Here is an 18,617-nt window from a genome sequence, read left to right on the forward strand (position 1 = left end):
ATCTTATGGTAAGATGTATAACACCAACATGAACTACATTGACCGACTCCCTCCACTTCGAAATGTAAGGTATATTTTGTCAAATATCTATGTTTGACCAAGTTTATAGAAAAATATCAAACATCTATAATAATAAAAAATAATATGAACGTATATTATATGATGAATCTAATAATATTAATTTGGTACTATAGATACCGATATGTTCTCTATAAAATTGGTCAAACATACAGAAAATTAACTTCTAAAAAAATACACTTTATAATTTAAAATGGGAGTACTTTGTAATAAATGGTGCTAATTCAAACAAGAACTGCATCTTTTCTTCAAAATTAAATCGTGCTAGTACAAACATGTTATAACATAGCATGCAGCTTAAAAACACACTAGCAGCTCGTACAACATAAATGACGATTCAAAAGAGAGCTTCAGATAGATGTTATAACAAATCAAATTATAAAAGTGCATTACAAATTTGATAAGCATCAGCAACTCATCAACCATGATGTGTTTACTGAACTCGGTGCAAACTGTGCACATAGGGATGAAATAACCAGGTGGAAGCTTTGCATCATTGAGTATCACATCACTAACATGAATCCTGCTGTAGGCCCTGCTTCTCCTCCCAGGACACAGTTAGACGAATCAGATCATCGTATCAACCGCAGAAAGGTCAACCACCATGCCAACAGCAGGCCTTTGCTCATGAACCTGCGAAAATTTCGGTTAATAAGCAATTGCATCAAGAAGCTGCCAAAAAATTATGCATGAAGAACTTACAGTAGCACAACTGTTGCCTAGTGATTTTGACATTTGTGGCTTTAAAGGCTGGAGCTGAAAATCACAATTCGCACTGCTACATTCCACTTCATCGCATACTCGAACCTTCTGAGTCAAAGAGATACCAAAGATTTTGCAGCCATTTGTGTGAACATCCTTGTCATTTGGTTCATGCTCTGCACTGCTGATGGAGTGCAACCTTTTAGTTCTAGTACAACTAGCTATTGCTTTGCCTGAAACAAGATGAGGCCAGAGAGGTAATGTATGACTGGTTCTTCCCATATCTTGAGTAGTGTTGACCGTAACATGTCTAATATTATCATCCTTATCCAGGCTTCTGCATACGTATTCAAAGCCATGTATCTTGGAACTAGTTTGAGGGAACATTAGCACAGATAATGGAGAGGATGCTTGAGGCATTGCTGGTGTTACTGGCCCACGATAATTGTATCCTTGTGATGTAAGCCATTTATATGTTGCACCAGATGTATAGTTGCCATCAGGTTGACAGAAGCTAGAACCTCTTATAACAGCATCAGACGAAGTTCCTCCTTCATAAGGACGAAACACTTCTTGACCTTGCAAGACCTTTTGGAATCTTTGAGACTCCCCAAAGCCTGAGCAGTGGTAGGAAAATCCATGGTTTTCAGGCGGGGTTCTAGCACCAAGTCCTGGAACCCCTGGAATGTTACTCATGTTGATAGAGCAATTCCGATCATCACTGTACTGAAAATTTCTTGCTTCAGACGCCTGAGAAGCATCAGAAGCTGAATTAACAGTACCATCATGGGCTTTAGAACCCAATAATTCTTGACCTTGCAAGACCTTGTGGAATCTGGCAGATTCCGCAAAATCCGAAGAAACACTTCCACCTGCCAAAATGGCTAAAAAAAGTTCAGTAGGGCATAACAGTGTATCAAATGATTATCTCTTCACTTACAACCCAACCTACTTGGAAGCAACATATCTGGATTAACTTGGGGGAGGCATGGCTTCAGCCGTTTTGAATGGGGAGAGGACAGATGAGATCCCGAAACCGATCCAGTAAGTTCAATCTCCCAAGGAGATACCCTATTAGGCCGACGGCACTCTACATCATCGTCCCATCTCACCTGTAAGTTTTCCATCAGTCAACACAATGCTCAAACATGATTTAAGGACAAGGAATCTAATGAGAACAGATCAAGTAAATGACTAAGATTCCTTGTTCAACATGGCATGCAAAATATGGTTCTAAATTTACATCCTATGCAATCCTGGAAACCAACTAGCACAATGCTAAATTCCAGGGTTCACATATCCTTGTGAGAACTTTGCCATGGGACATTAAACATAGTATATTGCAAGGTTTCAACCTTGTTCCACCATTGGGAATTTCTGATCACATTGACTTGAAAAAGGTAACTCCGCCTATGTTGTCTCAACATAGCCGGTCCCAAGCCCGGGTAAAGGAGGAGGGTTGTGATAGGCTTGGCGAGCCAACGTAAAAACTCAGCCACTCTTATGGAGATGAAACCCAAAAGATTTTCGTTGGGGCGTAACCCTCTCAGCGACGCGCCACATCGGAACCCGGGTGTAGTGGAAAATGGGCAAGGGCCGGGCCGTCACCCCCCAGGTGGCGCGCCGTATCTTGATCCGGATACGGTGGCAAGTGAGCGAGGATCGGGTCGTCGCATCCTTAGTGGCGCGCTACATCGGCGCCCGGATTTAGTGGAAAATGAGCAAGGGTCTTAGGTAGCTGGAACGTAGGGTCTCTGACAGGGAAGTTTCGGGAGCTAGTTGATGTAGCGGTGAGGAGAGGTGTTGATATCCTTTGCGTCCAAGAAACCAAATGGAGAGGACAGAAGGCGAAGGAGGTGGAGGATACCGGCTTCAAGCTGTGGTACACGGGGACGGCTGCAAACAGAAATGGCGTAGGCATCTTGATCAACAAGAGCCTCAAGTATGGAGTGGTAGACGTCAAGAGACGTGGGGACCGGATTATCCTGGTCAAGTTGGTACTTGAGGACTTGGTTCTCAATGTTATCAGCGCGTATGCCCCGCAAGTAGGCCAGAATGAGAACACCAAGAGGGAGTTCTGGGAAGGCCTGGAAGACATGGTTAGGAGTGTACCGATTGGTGAGAAGCTCTTCATAGGAGACCTCAATGGCTGCGTGGGTACATCTAACACAGGTTTTGAAGGGGCGCATGGGGGCTTTGGCTATGGCATCAGGAATCAAGAAGGACAAGATGTCTTAAGCTTTGCTCTACCCTACAACATGATTGTAGCTAACACCCTCTTTAGAAAGAGAGAATCACATCTGGTGACTTTTAGTAGTGGCCAACACTCTAGCCAGATTGATTTCATCCTCTCGAGAAGAGAAGATAGGCGTGCGTGCCTAGACTGTAAGGTGATACCTGGAGAGAGTGTTGTACCCCAGCATAAGCTGGTGGTTGCTGACTTCCGCTTTCGGATTCGTGTCCAGCGGGATAAGCGTGCCAAAGTCGCTAGAACGAAGTGGTGGAAGCTCAAGGGGGAGGTAGCTCAGGCGTTCAAGGAGAGGGTCATTAAGAAGGGCCCTTGGGAGGAAGGAGGGGATGCGGACAATGTGTGGATGAAGATGGCGACTTGCATTTGTAAGGTGGCCTCGGAGGAGTTTGGAGTGTCTAGGGGAAGGAGAAGCGAAGATAAGGATACCCTGGTGGTGGAATGATGATGTCCAGAAGGCGATTAAAGAGAAGAAAGATTGCTTCAGACGCCTATACCTGGATAGGAGTGCAGACAACATAGAGAAGTACAAGATGGCGAAGAAGGCCGCAAAGCGAGCTGTTGGTGAAGCAAGGGGTCGGGCATATGAGGACCTCTACCAACAGTTAGGCACGAAGGAAGGCGAAAGGGACATCTATAAGATGGCCAAGATCCGAGAGAGGAAGACGAGGGATATTGGCCAAGTCAAATGCATCAAGGACGGAGCAGGCCAACTCTTGGTGAAGGACGAGGAGATTAAGCATAGATGGCGGGTGTACTTCGACAAGCTGTTCAATGGGGAGAATGAGAGTTCTACCATTGAACTGGACGACTCCTTTGATGAGACCAACATGCGTTTTGTGCGGCGAATCCAGGAGTCTGAGGTCAAGGAGGCTTTAAAAAGGATGAAAGGAGGCAAGGCGATGGGCCCTGATTGTATCCCCATTGAGGTGTGGAAAGGTCTCGGGGACATAGCGATAGTATGGCTAACCAAGCTTTTCAACCTTATTTTTCGGGCAAACAAGATGCCAGAAGAATGGAGACGGAGTATATTAGTACCAATCTTCAAGAACAAGGGGGATGTTCAGAGTTGTACTAATTACCGTGGAATTAAGCTGATGAGTCATACAATGAAGCTATGGGAGAGAGTCATTGAGCACCGCTTAAGAAGAATGACAAGCGTGACCAAAAATCAGTTTGGTTTCATGCCTGGGAGGTCGACCATGGAAGCCATTTTCTTGGTACGACAACTTATGGAGAGAGATAGGGAGCAAAAGAAGGACTTGCATATGGTGTTCATCGACTTGGAGAAGGCCTATGATAAGATACGCGGAATGTCATGTGGTGGGCCTTGGAGAAACACAAAGTCCCGGCAAAGTACATTACCCTCATCAAGGACATGTACGATAATGTTGTGACAAGTGTTCGAACAAGTGATGTCGACACCGATGAGTTCCCGATTAAGATAGGACTGCATCAGGGGTCAGCTTTGAGCCCTTATCTTTTTGCATTGGTGATGGATGAGGTCACAAGGGATATACAAGGAGATATCCCATGGTGTATGCTCTTTGCGGATGATGTGGTGCTAGTTGACGATAGTCGGACGGGGGTAAATAGGAAGTTAGAGTTATGGAGACAAACCTTGGAATCGAAAGGGTTTAGCCTTAGTAGAACTAAAACCGAGTACATGATGTGCGGTTTCAGTACTACTAGGTGTGAGGAGGAGGAGGTTCGCCTTGATGGCCAGGTGGTACCTCGGAAGGACACCTTTCGGTATTTGGGGTCAATGCTGCAGGAGGATGGGGGTATTGATGAAGATGTGAACCATCGAATCAAAGTCGGATGGATGAAGTGGCGCCAAGCTTCTGGCATTCTCTGTGACAAGAGAGTGCCACAAAAGCTAAAAGGCAAGTTCTACAGGACAGCGGTTCGACCCGCAATGTTGTATGGCGCTGAGTGTTGGCCGACTAATAGGCGACATGTTCAACAGTTAGGTGTGGCAGAGATGAGTATGTTGAGATGGATGTGTGGCCACACGAGGAAGGATTGAGTCCGGAATGATGATATACGAGATAGAGTTGGGGTAGCACCAATTGAAGAGAAGCTTGTCCAACATCGTCTGAGATGGTTTGGGCATATTCAGCGCAGGCCTCCAGAAGCTCCAGTGCATAGCGGACGCTAAAGCGTGCGGAGAATGTCAAGAGAGAGCGGGGTAGACCGAATTTGACATGGGAGGAGTCTGTTAAGAGAGACCTGAAGGATTGGAGTATCACCAAAGAGCTAGCTATGGACAGGGGTGCGTGGAAGCTTGCTATCCATGTGCCAGAGCCATGAGTTGGTTGCGAGATCTTATGGGTTTCACCTCTAGCCTACCCCAACTTGTTTGGGACTAAAGGCTTTGTTGTTGTTGTTGTTGTTGTTGTTGTTTATTGACTTGAAAAAGGTAAAACTGCTGATTTCATCTATGACAAAGAATTTCAGCGAATATTTTATGGAAGCTCGGTTTCGATTAATAGCATATATACAAATGTTTTGCAGTCGTTATATGGACATTCAGAACTCTTTCTACTTTGATCTATTATAGCATGGTTCAAACCCAGTAATCCACAGATGAGCCCAGGCTCATCAACTCTCGATGAACAGTAAATTCCAAAAAAAATAGCAAAAACTTTCAAAAAACTACAAAAAAAAATTGGCATCCAAGACGCTAGAGTGCGCTAGCAGCATGCAATTTTTTATGGTAAAATGACATCCGAGGAGCTATATTGAAAAACAGTTCCCCAAAGTGCCTTTTTTCAAAGTTTCTGTGAGAGCCGATTTTTTTGTCTACAGCTCCTCAAATGTCATATGTTCTGGCAATTTTGCATGTTCCTAGCGCATCCGAGCATCTTGGATGCCAATTTTTTTTTTTGAATTTTTAGAATTGTTTTGCTATTTTTTTTACTGTACATGGGTGGGTGTAGATGGCCCTGGTTACCAAAACGCCGCCCTTGGTTTAAACCAAACTAAAAAACCAAGATCACAAGTTCCAATGGTTAATCAAGGAGTAGGACAAGTATACAATTGAGTAGCTGCCGTCAGGGATGCAAGCGGACGGCGTCCGCAACCATCCCCAAACAGGTAAATTAAACTAACATGATTATTAAAGTAATGAGGATTATTGCAATTTCAACTACGCGGACGCGTCCGCCTGTATCCCCGGCTGCAGTATGAATTGTATCTTTGTGTGCACTATACTTCTGCTCTGTCATGCTGCTCCTCTTACTAGTAAACCGCAGTTGTGTAGATTATTGCAAAACATTGGAACTTAATGAGGCATATTCTAATGTAGTAATCTTGATTAGGACAAATGGACAATGCTTCACTTTTCTTCACAGGCATTTACATTATTTTCCAGAAATGAAACTACAGGATTTCTTTGGCCCTTAATGCTTTGAAATGACCAGCATCTATTCAAAATTCAAGCTGGGCATACTGTAATCTGCCAACTGATGAAAAGTTACACATAACACAAAATGCTGAAATCCAAGACAGAGAACCACAATGCTTTTGTTGCATTTAATTAATAAAGATAGATGGTCATACACCTATAGAGTACTATGCACATGCATCGATACCAACATTGGTGCACATCTGATGTGTCAAGCATGAGAAAGCAGAACATACCACCAAACATTTCCACTTCGAACCATGCGACTTCGGGTCTGACTCTCTGCTCCCAGTTATTGTCCCAGTTGACCTGAAAAACAAGAATAGTTATGCATTCTGAACCCAACCACAGAGGAAATTTTTTAACTATTGCACCATACCTTCTTTCTGAAGCATCTTCATTTTCGTATTTCATTTTGAACCTCATTCCAACAGAAAAAGGTTGACTGAAGCTTCTCATGAACTTCCAATATGGTACAATGAACTCAGACTCACATAACCTGTCAAGTCCAATGAACTTATTCAATACAAATGAACCGTCCAAGTTGCACAGGAGAAATGCACAGATATTATGAGAATAAAAACAAATTATTACCAATCTGCATTATCTATCTGAACAGGGTGCTGATGAAATTATATTTCTTTCTTTATTTTAGTTAACAATGGGATAGAGCACTTTCAAAATAGTTGAATTAATTCTAAACGAGCATAATGAAAACTTCCTCAAGTAATAAACAGAACATGTCAATTCCCAAATATCAAATTCAGACACGACCAAACAAATCTGAATGGCTGCCCCAAATGTGTAGTATGCCACAATTAAATGACCTTTGAGGGTAACATGTAATGTGATAATTAAGCATTTACGAGGAAACATAGATGGATAGACCAATGAGATGAGATACAAAATGTTGGATTTGGGGAAGCAACAAAGAACAAGAAGCAACTCAAAACTGTGTTCACCAGGGAACTGAACCTGAATGCTGAATAAAAAATGAGTTGTACGGTATTAAGAACGAGTATTCGAAATAGTTAGCACAGGACTGACAAGTCGTAAAGTTTAAGATACAATAGCCGACAAGTATAATTTGTTCTAGGAAAACACTATAAGTGATTCGCCCAACCTTTTCTTATTATGGTCGCCAACATGTACAACTTGTTCAAGGAAAACACTAGAACTGTGTATTCATCCAACCTTTTCTTATTATGGCTGCCGACGTGCCTAACTTTTTCTAGGAGAACACTATAACTGTGCATTAGTCCAACCTTTTCTTATTATGGTTGAGAGGAGAGGGAGCGACTTGTACGACCTTAATTAATACAGGGAATTGAGACAATTATGAAAACAATCAGCAAAGTACCTGGGATTGTAGTAGATGTGAAAAATACTTTTCACAGCCACAGCCTGGGCAACATTACCGAGACTACTAAGACTTGAGTCCTGGTTAAAAAGTGCAGGAACAGGAGATACATTTTTTAGCTGAGCAGCTCGGCGCACTCCCAATCGGAGCACTCCATCTTCACCTCTGGAGGGGAATAAGAAATCATTGCCGAAGGGAAGCTAGAGTAAGTTCCAATGAATGGCATAGTGAGTTATAAATCGTTACCGGAGGAACAGCACTGCATCCCCAGAGACAAGCTTCTTTTTATTGACAAATGCACTCCATCCAGTGGTTAAAAGGTGCCTCCGTGGCTGGCCTGTAACATCGGGAGCAGACCTGTTAGCCACTCGGGACCAGAAATGTTCTCAGGGTTTCTTCAAATCCCAGTGGTCTTCGTATTAACAATAGCTGTAACGGTAAATCATAGCCAAAAGACCACCTCATGAACGAAAGCAAATGCAGATGACCAACAATCTTCACTGTTGTCTGGTTATACACACCTAAATAAGCCATCTCTATAACACGGACCTCATGATATGTCGTAGCATTCTATATATCTCAGGTGGGAAGCCTGACAAATACGCTGAACCTGAGCTATAAGCAATAAGCCAGTGAATCGCTGTTGCAGTACCTCGATAGATATGTCGGAACCTCCACTCGGTGCCGTGCAGATCCTTGGCCACAAGCTCCTGGGATGGCCTCTGCAGGTTGTAATCCTGCAGACACCAAGCAAAAGAAGTCACTACTACCAGTACCAAGTCACCTCGAGGCGACAAAATCACTTCATCACCAACGCCATGTACCAGAGGCGGGAAGCAGTCCTCGGCGGCACGGCGCGGCACGGAGAAACCCCCGTGCGTGCTGGTGTCGGAAGCCGTGAGCGTCTTGCAGAACATGTGGGGCATGCGCGCTCGGCGCTTCGCGGCATCGGTGTCCTCGCCGTCACCTTCGCAAGCTTCCTCGCTCTCCCCTTGGCGCATCCGCCTCTTGGCTTCCTGCAATCATCACCGACGCGCAGACCTTTGATCGTTCAGCTCACATTGACCATGTCCGATGCTATCATTACTGGCGTATTCAGATCAGTGGTACTGGTACCTCGTTGTCGACCACGAGAGAAACTTGCGCGTAAACCTCGTCCGTCGCAGGGTCCGCCTGCAGGGAGCACGCTCTGTCAGTTAATACCTCGAACACATTGTGGTCGCGGCGGACACCGTACAGCACGAGCACCAGGCCGCGCGCGCGCGCACGCACCTGGAGATTGACATCGACGACTCGGCAGAACACGTGGGGCGGCACCGCAGCCACCGCGCCCGCCGCTTCCCCGATGTACTCGAGGTGGCCCTCCGGCAGGTACACGACGGCGCTGCCCTTCCGAGGCAGCGGCCCCACGGGGCCGGCGCACGCGTGCCACAGCTCTAGGCACACCGTACCCCTCGGGGGCTCAGCCGAGGGACCGCCCTCCTCCTCGTCCCCCTCCACGGTGTTGAGGTCGATGCCTATCATGGCCGCCGTCAGGTGAGGACGCAGCGCCTTTCCGCAGAGCAAACGCGGACACGGAGCAACGGTCGAGGAGTGATGGAGGCGGAGCACGTCGCCCGGTGGTGGGTAGGGGATCGCGTGCTAGCTCACGGGCGTTTAATGGGGGGCGGGGAAGCGGAGTCGGTGGGAAGTGGGGAGTGGAGGTGGGGTGGCGACACATGGTGGTGATGGCCATGGGTGGCTATAGGAGGTGGTGGTGGGGAGCTAGCTAGGGGGAGCTCGTAGGAGGCAGAGGGGGAGCCAGGGCTACGGACTAGGAGTAGTATATTTTGTTGGATAAAGCCGCGCGGGGCTTTCACACTTGTTCCGTCTGTGACTCTGCTATGTTGACTGTCGAGGACGAAGAGAACTGTTCCTATCATACAGTGCTGCGCTGCTGGAAAAAGAAAGAGGACGAAAGAGAGCGCAAGGCACGGGAACCGCGCAGCGAGGACGGACGGCGTCGCAGATGCGAGATTTGAGGCCAACTTCAACCCGCGACCTCACTGCCCGCGTCCATTTAAGGGTAAATAGACAAAACATGCCTTTTAATGTGCGGCTGCAAACGGACCGTCGTCCGTTTTCTGTCCGTTTTCGACCCATTTCTTATTCAAATTTGGGTGAGTTTGCGGCTGAACGGACACGCGCGGACGCGAGCGGCGCGTGCCCTTGTCCTGCCATGGCCCGCCCATCGGTGAAACAGACCCCTCTTTCTCTTCCTCTACCCGCCCCAACACCCCTCCCCCCAAATGCCCCCCTCCCCGCCATCGCCGTCGCCATCGCCACCCCCGGCCGCGTCGTGTTCCACCTGGGCCGTCCCAACCACCACCGCGTCATGTCATAGCTGTCTCCGCACCGGCCTCCCGGAAAAGAATTTGGCTGGCGTTCTCTGTGTTGCCGGTGGGAGACAAACTACGGCCGTCGTTGTCGCCCGTCGTCCCCAACCTCTTCCGGCCGGTCGTTCGGTGACGCAGGGCGCCCTCCACCACCACCGACCCCAAAACCTTGCTTTGCTGCCTGCGAGGGGAGCAGGCCGTGCACTATCCGGCCGCTTTCTGACCACGACCGCAAGGCGTTCGACGGATTGCTCACAAGGTACAATGGACAGCGGTGATGAGTTTCTTTCACGATTTCATTTGCTCATCGGATGATGAAGAGCTGGAAGCTGCGTTGGTCATACATGAACACATCACTAGGAAGCGGCCTCTGTACAGGGGATCAATCACCGGCCATGCTCCGGCCTTGGACCGCAATAGAGAGAAAGGGCACACCCTTCTCTATGCTGATTACTTTAAGGATGGTCCACTCTTTAGGCCGTTGTCGCCGATCGCGAATGAGAAGGCATGTGTTCAATCGTATTCGCGAGGGAGTGGTCGCGCATGACCCATACTTTGAGTGCAAAGTGGATGCCCTAGGCAAGCTTGGTTTCTCTTCATACCAGAAATGCACTGCAGCTACCCGCATGCTTGCATATGGAATCCCTGGTGATCTTGTGGATGAGTATGTTCGTATGAGTGAGTCCACATGTCTCCTCTCATTGTATAGTTTTTGCACGGCCGTGGTGAAAGTGTTCGGCCCGGAGTACCTTAGAGAGCCAAATGCCGCTGATACATAGAGGTTGTTGGCGATCAATGCCGAGAGGGGCTTTCCGTGCATGCTTGGTAGTATAGATTGTATGCACTGAAAGTGGAAGAATTGTCCGTTTGCTTGGCAGGGGCAGTACAAGGGGCATGTGAAAGGCGCCACTGTTATACTTGAAGATGTGGCTTCACAAGATCTCTGGATATGCCATTCTTTCTTCGGCATGGCTGGTTCTCAGAATGATATTAGTGTTCTTCAGCGGTCTCCGGTGTTTGCAAGGCTTGCAGAAGGGCACTCCCCGGAGGTGAACTTTGAGGTCAATGGCCACCATTACAACAAGGGATATTACATAGCTGATGGCATCTATCCTTAGTGGTCCACTCTTGTGAAGACCATACCCAATCCGCAAGGAGAGAAGAGACAGAGGTTTGCCCAAATGCAAGAGAGTGCTAGGAAGGATGTGGAGCGTGCTTTCGGTGTACTTCAGTCTCGGTGGGGTATTGTTCGTAACCCTGCATTGACATGGAGCATGAAGAAGCTTTGAGAGGTGATGACTGCTTGTGTGATCATGCACAACATGATCGTAGAGGATGAGCGCGATGATAGCATCTACGACCAAGGGTTTGATTTCCAGGATGAAAATGTTGAGCCTGAGCATGCACCTCCCGCAACCTTTGAACAGTTTGTCGAGTTTCATCGAGAGTTGCGTGATTTGCATACTCATGTCCAACTCCAGGATGACTTGGTTGAGCACGCTGGACTTATATTGGCAACCAGTAGATCTATGAGTTTAATTCTTGTCATGCAAACAAATTTCGATTGGGTGGTAACACAATTTGATATTGTTTTCTTGTCATGCAAAACAAATTTTGATTGGGTTGTAAGACTATTATGGGAGCTATGTTTGATTTGAACCATTTTATATGCATCATTTTCATTTTATCTACTATGTTGGGCGAACGGACGAGATGCGACCGCGCGTTGGGCGCCCGTCCGCCGCATCCATGAATCCGGGCGGACATGGCCCCATTGCCACCCCCAAACAGACGAAATCTGGACAAAGCGGACATCCGTTTGGGCTCGCGCTGGAGTTGGCCTGAGAGAGAGAGAGAGAGAGAGAGAGAGAGAGAGAGAGGACGGGCAGCTGCGCAGACGTGAGACTGAAGCGCTGGCATCCCATTGCTGTTAAAATAAGCTTTACGCTCTTACTTTCTGATTGGTATGTACTATTCCCTCCGTCCCATAATATCTTCCTCCATCCCATAATATAATAGTATAAAAAGACGTAGAGAGTAGTAGTCTATATTGAAATAAGAAAAACATCTTAAGAGCTCAGAAGATGTTCAAAAAATAGTAAAAAGTTCTAAAGATTCTAAACTTTTTAGTAGATTTCGTTTTAGTGTCGTAAGCATGCTTGACAATTTTCATGCGAGGTCAGCATAGGAGGGGATTTGATTCGATGATTATTGCGATAGATTGGGCTCTTTGGAAACAGAGAAATGGTAGGGTTTTCCATAGGAGGCATCAGGAGAGTTCTCCTCGACAGCTAGTTAGTTTGATCTTCCATGAACTTGCTGGCTGGAAGGAGGCTGGTGCAGGTGGTCTAGATAGTTTTTTGAGAGAGTAGACTAGGCGTAGTGTGTGGTGTTTGGTGTTGGTGTGCTGATGTTCGCATTGGATGCCAGTCTCTTGCAAATCTCTTTGCTATCTTTTATTAAAATATGATACGCCTTTGGCGTACTCTTGAACGAAACAATTTTCATGCAAAACGAAGCAGCAGTGTTTCGTCGATGAAAAAACAAACTTGGATGCGACATTTTGGGGTCACATTTGGTGTTCTTTTTTTTGCATAGGTAAAAATGCTTTACCATTTTGCCTAAAAATTTGTAGGTGGCATGTGGATATAACTATAAACACATATATTTTTTTGTTGGTTTTTCTTCACATTCCATAGTGCAAAGTAACATAGAACACATAGAAGTTGTACCGAGACTGTAAAATATGTTTCGAAGGTAGCGCGTCAAACTATGAAGCACATATGCTTAGACTATCGGTGTGGGTCACTTATGCGTCTTGTAGTAGGCAACTGCCGCTGGTCCTGCCTATCTGCCTACTGACCATGTTCTGTTCCTTGGATAGCTGGACTGGAGCGTGTTCATGCTCTGACTGCTGACTTCAAAGCGCCACATTGAGTGCATAGATTTATTTCCACGAGTCAACTGTAACGAAACAGACCGTATCTAAACATACACGCTGCTATAGCACTTCATCACGCACCATGACACAGGGGCTGGGCATGCATGGCAGCTCCGCTGGCTGGTTTTGCCAAAATACATGTTGATGCAGGTCTTGCAAGGTCTGGACTAGGCAGTTCGACAACTGCGATATGTAGAGTCTCTGAAGGGAAGTACCTTGGTTCATCGGCCTTGGGTGTTCATGGCGTCTGGGAAGTTGCAACTCTAGACACCATCTCATGTAGGGAAGCTCTTTCTTTGGCCGAGGATCTCTTCCCACATGATTATATGGTTGCTACAGATCCAAAGCAAGTGGCAAGGGGTATTGATAAAGGAAGCAACAAAAATAATGGTCAGATCATTGCTGAGATCAAGTTAAGAACTATGGATTTCAACTGTAAAATATGTTTTGAAGGTAGAGCGTCAAACTATGAACCACAAATGCTTGCCAAGTACTCTCATTCTTTAGATCCGGACGCCATGTATGGCGAGGCCAATCCCACGATCCTCTTTGTATCTCAAACTATGTAATCTTTGAGCAATAAAGCTTGGCATTTCTAAAAAAACTTCACCAAGCACGTACACGGCGCCTCATTTAATGTCATTTTCCTAAGAGCAAGTACAATAGGGTGGCAATAGAGTGATGTAGGCGGGATATAAGAGATGCCGCATCAGATTTGTGCCTAGTTGGAGGAGGGAAGAGAGCAAAGAGAACAGGAAAGAGTTACAGCCGACTGTAGCACGTGCTCCAACACACTTTGTGAGAGAAAAATGTGGGCCACATATTAATGATATAGCTTACTAGTATGACTAACTATTGTATAAGTGGGCCATTAGGTTGGCTATAGGTGACGTAACAACTTCATATAGCCGGCTGTTGGCCAAAACGCCTCCCCATCTATGCTCGTCTACAGCCAGCGGAGCATCTCAACCCCTCAACAAGACAATACACCCTATACACAAAGGATGGACGTGCTCTGCCGAGTACGACTAAGAGTATTGATGGTGCTGCTCTGCTTTTGAGTAGCGAACATGCATTTAATCCTCGGGTGGTTTTGGTAATTAATAGCAACATATATGTCATTGATCTAATAAACATTGATGATATATTTCAGAAAAGATGAATGATTGGCATGGTAAGGATTAGTGGATGTGGACCCCTCAAAATACAAAGGGCAAAGATTGGCAAAGCTTCAAGACTCTACATTTTTGGTTGAGTGATCCAAGACCACATTGAGTCCATAGGAAAAGGCAATACTATTAAAAGGGGATGAGATTTTGATCATGACTCAATTGCTCAAGTGCTTAGTGATATTGCTCCAAAACCCTCAAATACTTCACCACTTCCATCATATCCAAAACCCTAAATGTCCATCTCGGTCCCACCGAAACAATCCTATCCGGACCCACTGAGATGATCCCATACAATGCCATAGCCAAACCCTAGCAATTTGTTTTGACCGAAATGGTTTTTGGTCCCACCGAGACGACCTGACCAAGTTTTTGTGATGAATTTGCTTCATTTTGCAATCATCAAGATGAACCGATCGGAATTACCAAAACGAGGTCTTTCCCTAGCCATCACACTTCGGTCCCACCGAGTTGGTATGATCGGTCTCACCGAAAAGCCTAATGGTCAAGTCTTTTGCACTAGTCGATCTCACCGAGATTCTATGTTGGTGTCACCGAGTTGGGTCAAAGACTTGTAACAGTTGGATTTTTGGTGCAACCTATTTATACCCCTCCACCAACACTTACTCTCTAAGAGAGCCATCAAAACGAAACACAACTTCCACCATTCATTTTCTAAGAAGCAAACCACCTACTCATATGATGAGATCAAGAGATTCCAATCCAACCATTTGAACCTTGATTTCTAGCCTTTCCCAAGTTGCTTTCCATTTAATCCCCTCTCCTACCAAAGCCAAATCAGTGAGAGAGTGTTTGAGTGTTGGGAAGACTATCATTTGAAGCACAAGAGCAAGGAGTTCATCATCAACAACATCGTCTATTACCTTTTTGGAGAGTGATGTCTCCTAGATTGGTTAGGTGTCATTTGGGAGCCTCCAAGATCATGTGGAATTGAACCAAGGAGTTTGTAAGGGCAAAGAGGTTGCCTACTTCGTGAAGATCTACCCGAGTGAGGCTAGTCCTTCGTGGACGTAAGCCATGGTGAAATGGACAAGATTACTTTTTCGTGGACCCTTCGTAGGTGGAGCCCTCCGTGGACTCGCGCAATCGTTACCCTCTGTGGGTTGAAGTGTCCATGAACATGGATGTATGATACGTCTCCAACCTGGATAGCGGCAGTAGCGACAGGGCTATCAAATTTGGCAGCAGCAGTGCGGAAGCAAAAGTGTGTAAACAGTCTTATATACATATTGTACTACTTTTAGGATCGAAAGTATGTCTAGAGGGGGGTGATTAGACTACTTGACCAAATAAAAACTTATCCTTTTCTCAATTTTAGTTGGGCACACTAGAGGAAGATGATAGCATGGTGCATCGGCGTCGCTGCAATATCAGTTCTTGAAGAGAGAAGCAAATGGGGTCGATATATGTTGGATTGTTGGTAATGTACACGTGATGCATGCATGCATGTGTATATAAACCACATATGAAGAGCAAGGTGTGGGAAAAGGAAAGGCCACTCCCCGTTCATACTCGTAGCCAGGAGCTGCAGTAGTGTTACGTCCACCTCACTTTCTCCCTCGTTTTTATCGGGTGTGGGTCGCTTCTGCACCTTGTAGTAGGCAGCTGCCGCTAGTCATGCCTGTCTGCCTACTGACCATGTTCCGTGCCCCGGACGTCTGGGATGGAGCGTCTCCATGCTCTGATTGCTGACTTCGAAGTTCCATACTGAACACACATATTTCTTTCCATGAGTCATCATGTAACGGAACAAACCGTATCTAAACATTATAAGCTAGCTCGGCCCCCGAAAGGAAGGGCCCCCACCAGGGTGCTCTCTGGCCTCTGGACATGCCACTCGCACAGAAAAACCCGAAACTAGGCCTGGGTCAAGTAATAGCTCACACACACCACTATAACACTTCATCACGCATCATGAAAGAAGGCCGAGCACGCAAGGCAGCTCCGCCGATGATGTGGCTTGAACTACGTCGGTATTTCCCCAAAGAGGAAGGGATGATGTAGCACAACTACGATAGGTATTTCCCCTCAGTGATAAGACCAAGGTTATCGAACCAGTAGGAGAACCACGCAACACCACGTAAACAGCTCCTGCACACAAAGAACAAATACTTGCAACCTGACGTAAGAGAGGGGTTGTCAATCCCTCACGGGTAAAAAGATAGGTAAAATTGTAGTAGATTGGATAAATATATCTCGCGGGAACACGAGATAAAATAAATAAATAAAAATTGTAGCAAGGTATTTTTGTATTTTTGGATTAATAGATCTGAAAATAAAAGCAAATAAAATAGATCGCGAAGGCAAATATAATAAAGAAGAGACCCGGGGGCCGTAGATTTCACTAGTGGCTTCTCTCGAGAAAATAGCTACGGTGGGTAAACAAATTACTGTTGGACAATTGATAGAACTTCAAATAATCATGACGATATCCAGGCAATAATCATTATATAGGCATCACGTCCAAGATTAGTAGACCGACTCCTGCCTACATCTACTACTATTACTCCACACATCGACCGCTATCCAGCATGCATCTAGTGTTTAAGTTCATGGAGAAACGGAGTAATGCAATAAGAACGGCGACATGATGTAGACAAGATCTATTTATGTCGAAATAGACCCCATCTTGTTATCCTTAATGGCAACGATACATTTGTGTCGTTTCCCCTTCTGTCACTGGGATCAAGCACCGTAAGATCGAACCCATCACAAAGCATCTCTTCCCATGGCAAGAAAAATCGATCTAGTTGGCCTAACTAAACCAAAGATTCGAAGAAGAAATAAGAGGCTATAAGTAATCATGCATATAAAAGATCAAAAGACTCAAATAACTTTCATGGATAAAAACATAGATCTGATCATAAACTCAAAGTTCATCGAATCCCAACAAACACACCGCAAAAAGAGTTACATCAAATAGATCTCCAAGAGACCATTGTATTGAGAATCAAAAAGAGAGAGATAGATAGATAGATAGATAGAGAGAGAGAGAGAGAGAGAGAGAGGAAGCCATCTAGCTACTAACTACGGACCCGTAGTTCTACAATGAACTACTCACGCATCATCGGAGAGGCACCAATGAGGATGATGAACCCCTCTGTGATGGTGTCTAGATTGGATCTGGTGGTTCTGGAACTTGCGGCGGCTGGAATTGATTTTCGTCGACTCCCCTGGGGTTTCTGGAATATTGGGGTATTTATAGAGCAAAGAGGTGGTGCGGGAGGCCACCGAGGTGGGCACAACCTACCTGGGCGCGCCTGGGGGCCCAGGCGCGCCCTGGTGGGTTGTTCCCCCCTCGGGGCACGCAGGTGCTTCTCGGGCCCATCTGGTCTCTTCTGGTCCAAAAAAATCCACAAAAAATTTCGATGCGTTTGGACTCCGTTCGATATTGATTTCCTACTATGTAAAAACAAGCAGAAAACAACAACTGGCACTTGGCTCTATGTCAATAGATTAGTCCCAAAAAATGATATAAAATGATTATAAAATGATGGTAAAACATCCAAGAATGATAATATAACAGCATGGAACCATAAAAAATTATAGATACGTTGGAGACGTATCAGCCGACTGGTTTTGCCAAAATACATGTTGATGCAAGTCTTACAAGGTCTGGACTAGGAGGTCCGACGGCTGCGGTATGTAGAGACTCCAATGGGAAGTACCTTGGTTCATCGGCCTTGGTTGTTGATGGCGTCCGGGACGTTGCAACTCTAGAAGCTATCGTGTGTAGGAAAGCTCTTTCTTTGATCGAGGATCTCTTGACAGGTGATTATATATATGGTTGCTATAGATCCGAAGCAAGTGACACATGATATTGTTAAAGGAAGCAGTGAAAATCATGGTCAGATCATTGCTGAAATCAAGTTAAGAGTGATTTCAACTATACAATTTGTTTCGAAGGTAGAGCGTCAAACTATGAAGCACATATGCTTGCCAAGTACTCCTATTCTTTAGATCCAGACGCCATGTATGGCTATACCAACCCCATGATGATCTTTGTATCTCAAATGATGTAATCTTTGAGTAATAAAGCTTGGCATTTCTCAAAAAAACTTGCACGTACACGCCACCTCACTTAATGTCATTCCCCTAAGAGCAAGTACAATAGAGTGATGTAGGCGGGCTATAAGAGATGGCACATAATATTTATGCCTAGTTGGAGGAGAGAGAACAGAAACGAGTTGTAGAATTACAGCCGGCTGTAGCACATGCTCCAACACACTTTGTGAGAAAAAATATGGGCCACATAGTAATGATATACTCCCTCCGGTCCTTTTTACTCTGCATATTAGGTTTGTCTAAAGTCAA

At 45.6% G+C, this 18,617-nt stretch overlaps 1 protein-coding gene across 3 annotated transcripts; it reads right to left on the reverse strand.

Annotated features, from left to right (window-relative positions):
* Nucleotides 1-301: 301 nt before the first annotated feature.
* LOC109745860 (auxin response factor 2) lies at nucleotides 302-9,596 on the reverse strand. 3 transcript variants are annotated; one of them, XM_020304972.4, is made up of 11 exons: nucleotides 9,070-9,595; nucleotides 8,914-8,970; nucleotides 8,622-8,813; nucleotides 8,450-8,534; nucleotides 8,044-8,134; nucleotides 7,798-7,962; nucleotides 6,817-6,936; nucleotides 6,674-6,746; nucleotides 1,733-1,892; nucleotides 781-1,664; nucleotides 302-711 (listed from the first exon to the last, which is right to left on the reverse strand). In XM_020304972.4, exons 1-11 carry the CDS (start codon nucleotides 9,319-9,321, stop codon nucleotides 646-648), a joined length of 2,145 nt encoding a protein of 714 aa, XP_020160561.1. In that variant the 5' UTR covers nucleotides 9,322-9,595; the 3' UTR covers nucleotides 302-645. The 3 variants fall into 3 exon arrangements, with proteins under 3 accessions (XP_020160561.1, XP_020160562.1, XP_040259965.1); XM_020304973.4 differs by having other exon boundaries at nucleotides 781-1,652; nucleotides 9,070-9,592; XM_040404031.3 differs by lacking the exon at nucleotides 7,798-7,962 and having other exon boundaries at nucleotides 9,070-9,596.
* Between the last annotated feature and the right edge of the window lie 9,021 nt (nucleotides 9,597-18,617).

This window comes from Aegilops tauschii, chromosome 3, assembly GCF_002575655.3.
Source record: "Aegilops tauschii subsp. strangulata cultivar AL8/78 chromosome 3, Aet v6.0, whole genome shotgun sequence".
Taxonomy (NCBI): Eukaryota; Viridiplantae; Streptophyta; class Magnoliopsida; order Poales; family Poaceae; genus Aegilops; species Aegilops tauschii.

Coding starts and splice junctions, on each gene's coding strand:
- LOC109745860 (XM_020304972.4), bottom strand. CDS start 9,321: ATGATAGGCATCGACCTCAACACCGTGGAGGGGGACGAGGAGGAGGGC. Junction 8,135..8,449: donor GTTCCGACATATCTATCGAG/GTACTGCAACAG, acceptor CCGATGTTACAG/GCCAGCCACGGAGGCACCTT. Junction 1,893..6,673: donor CGAAGTGGAAATGTTTGGTG/GTATGTTCTGCT, acceptor GAAAACTTACAG/GTGAGATGGGACGATGATGT.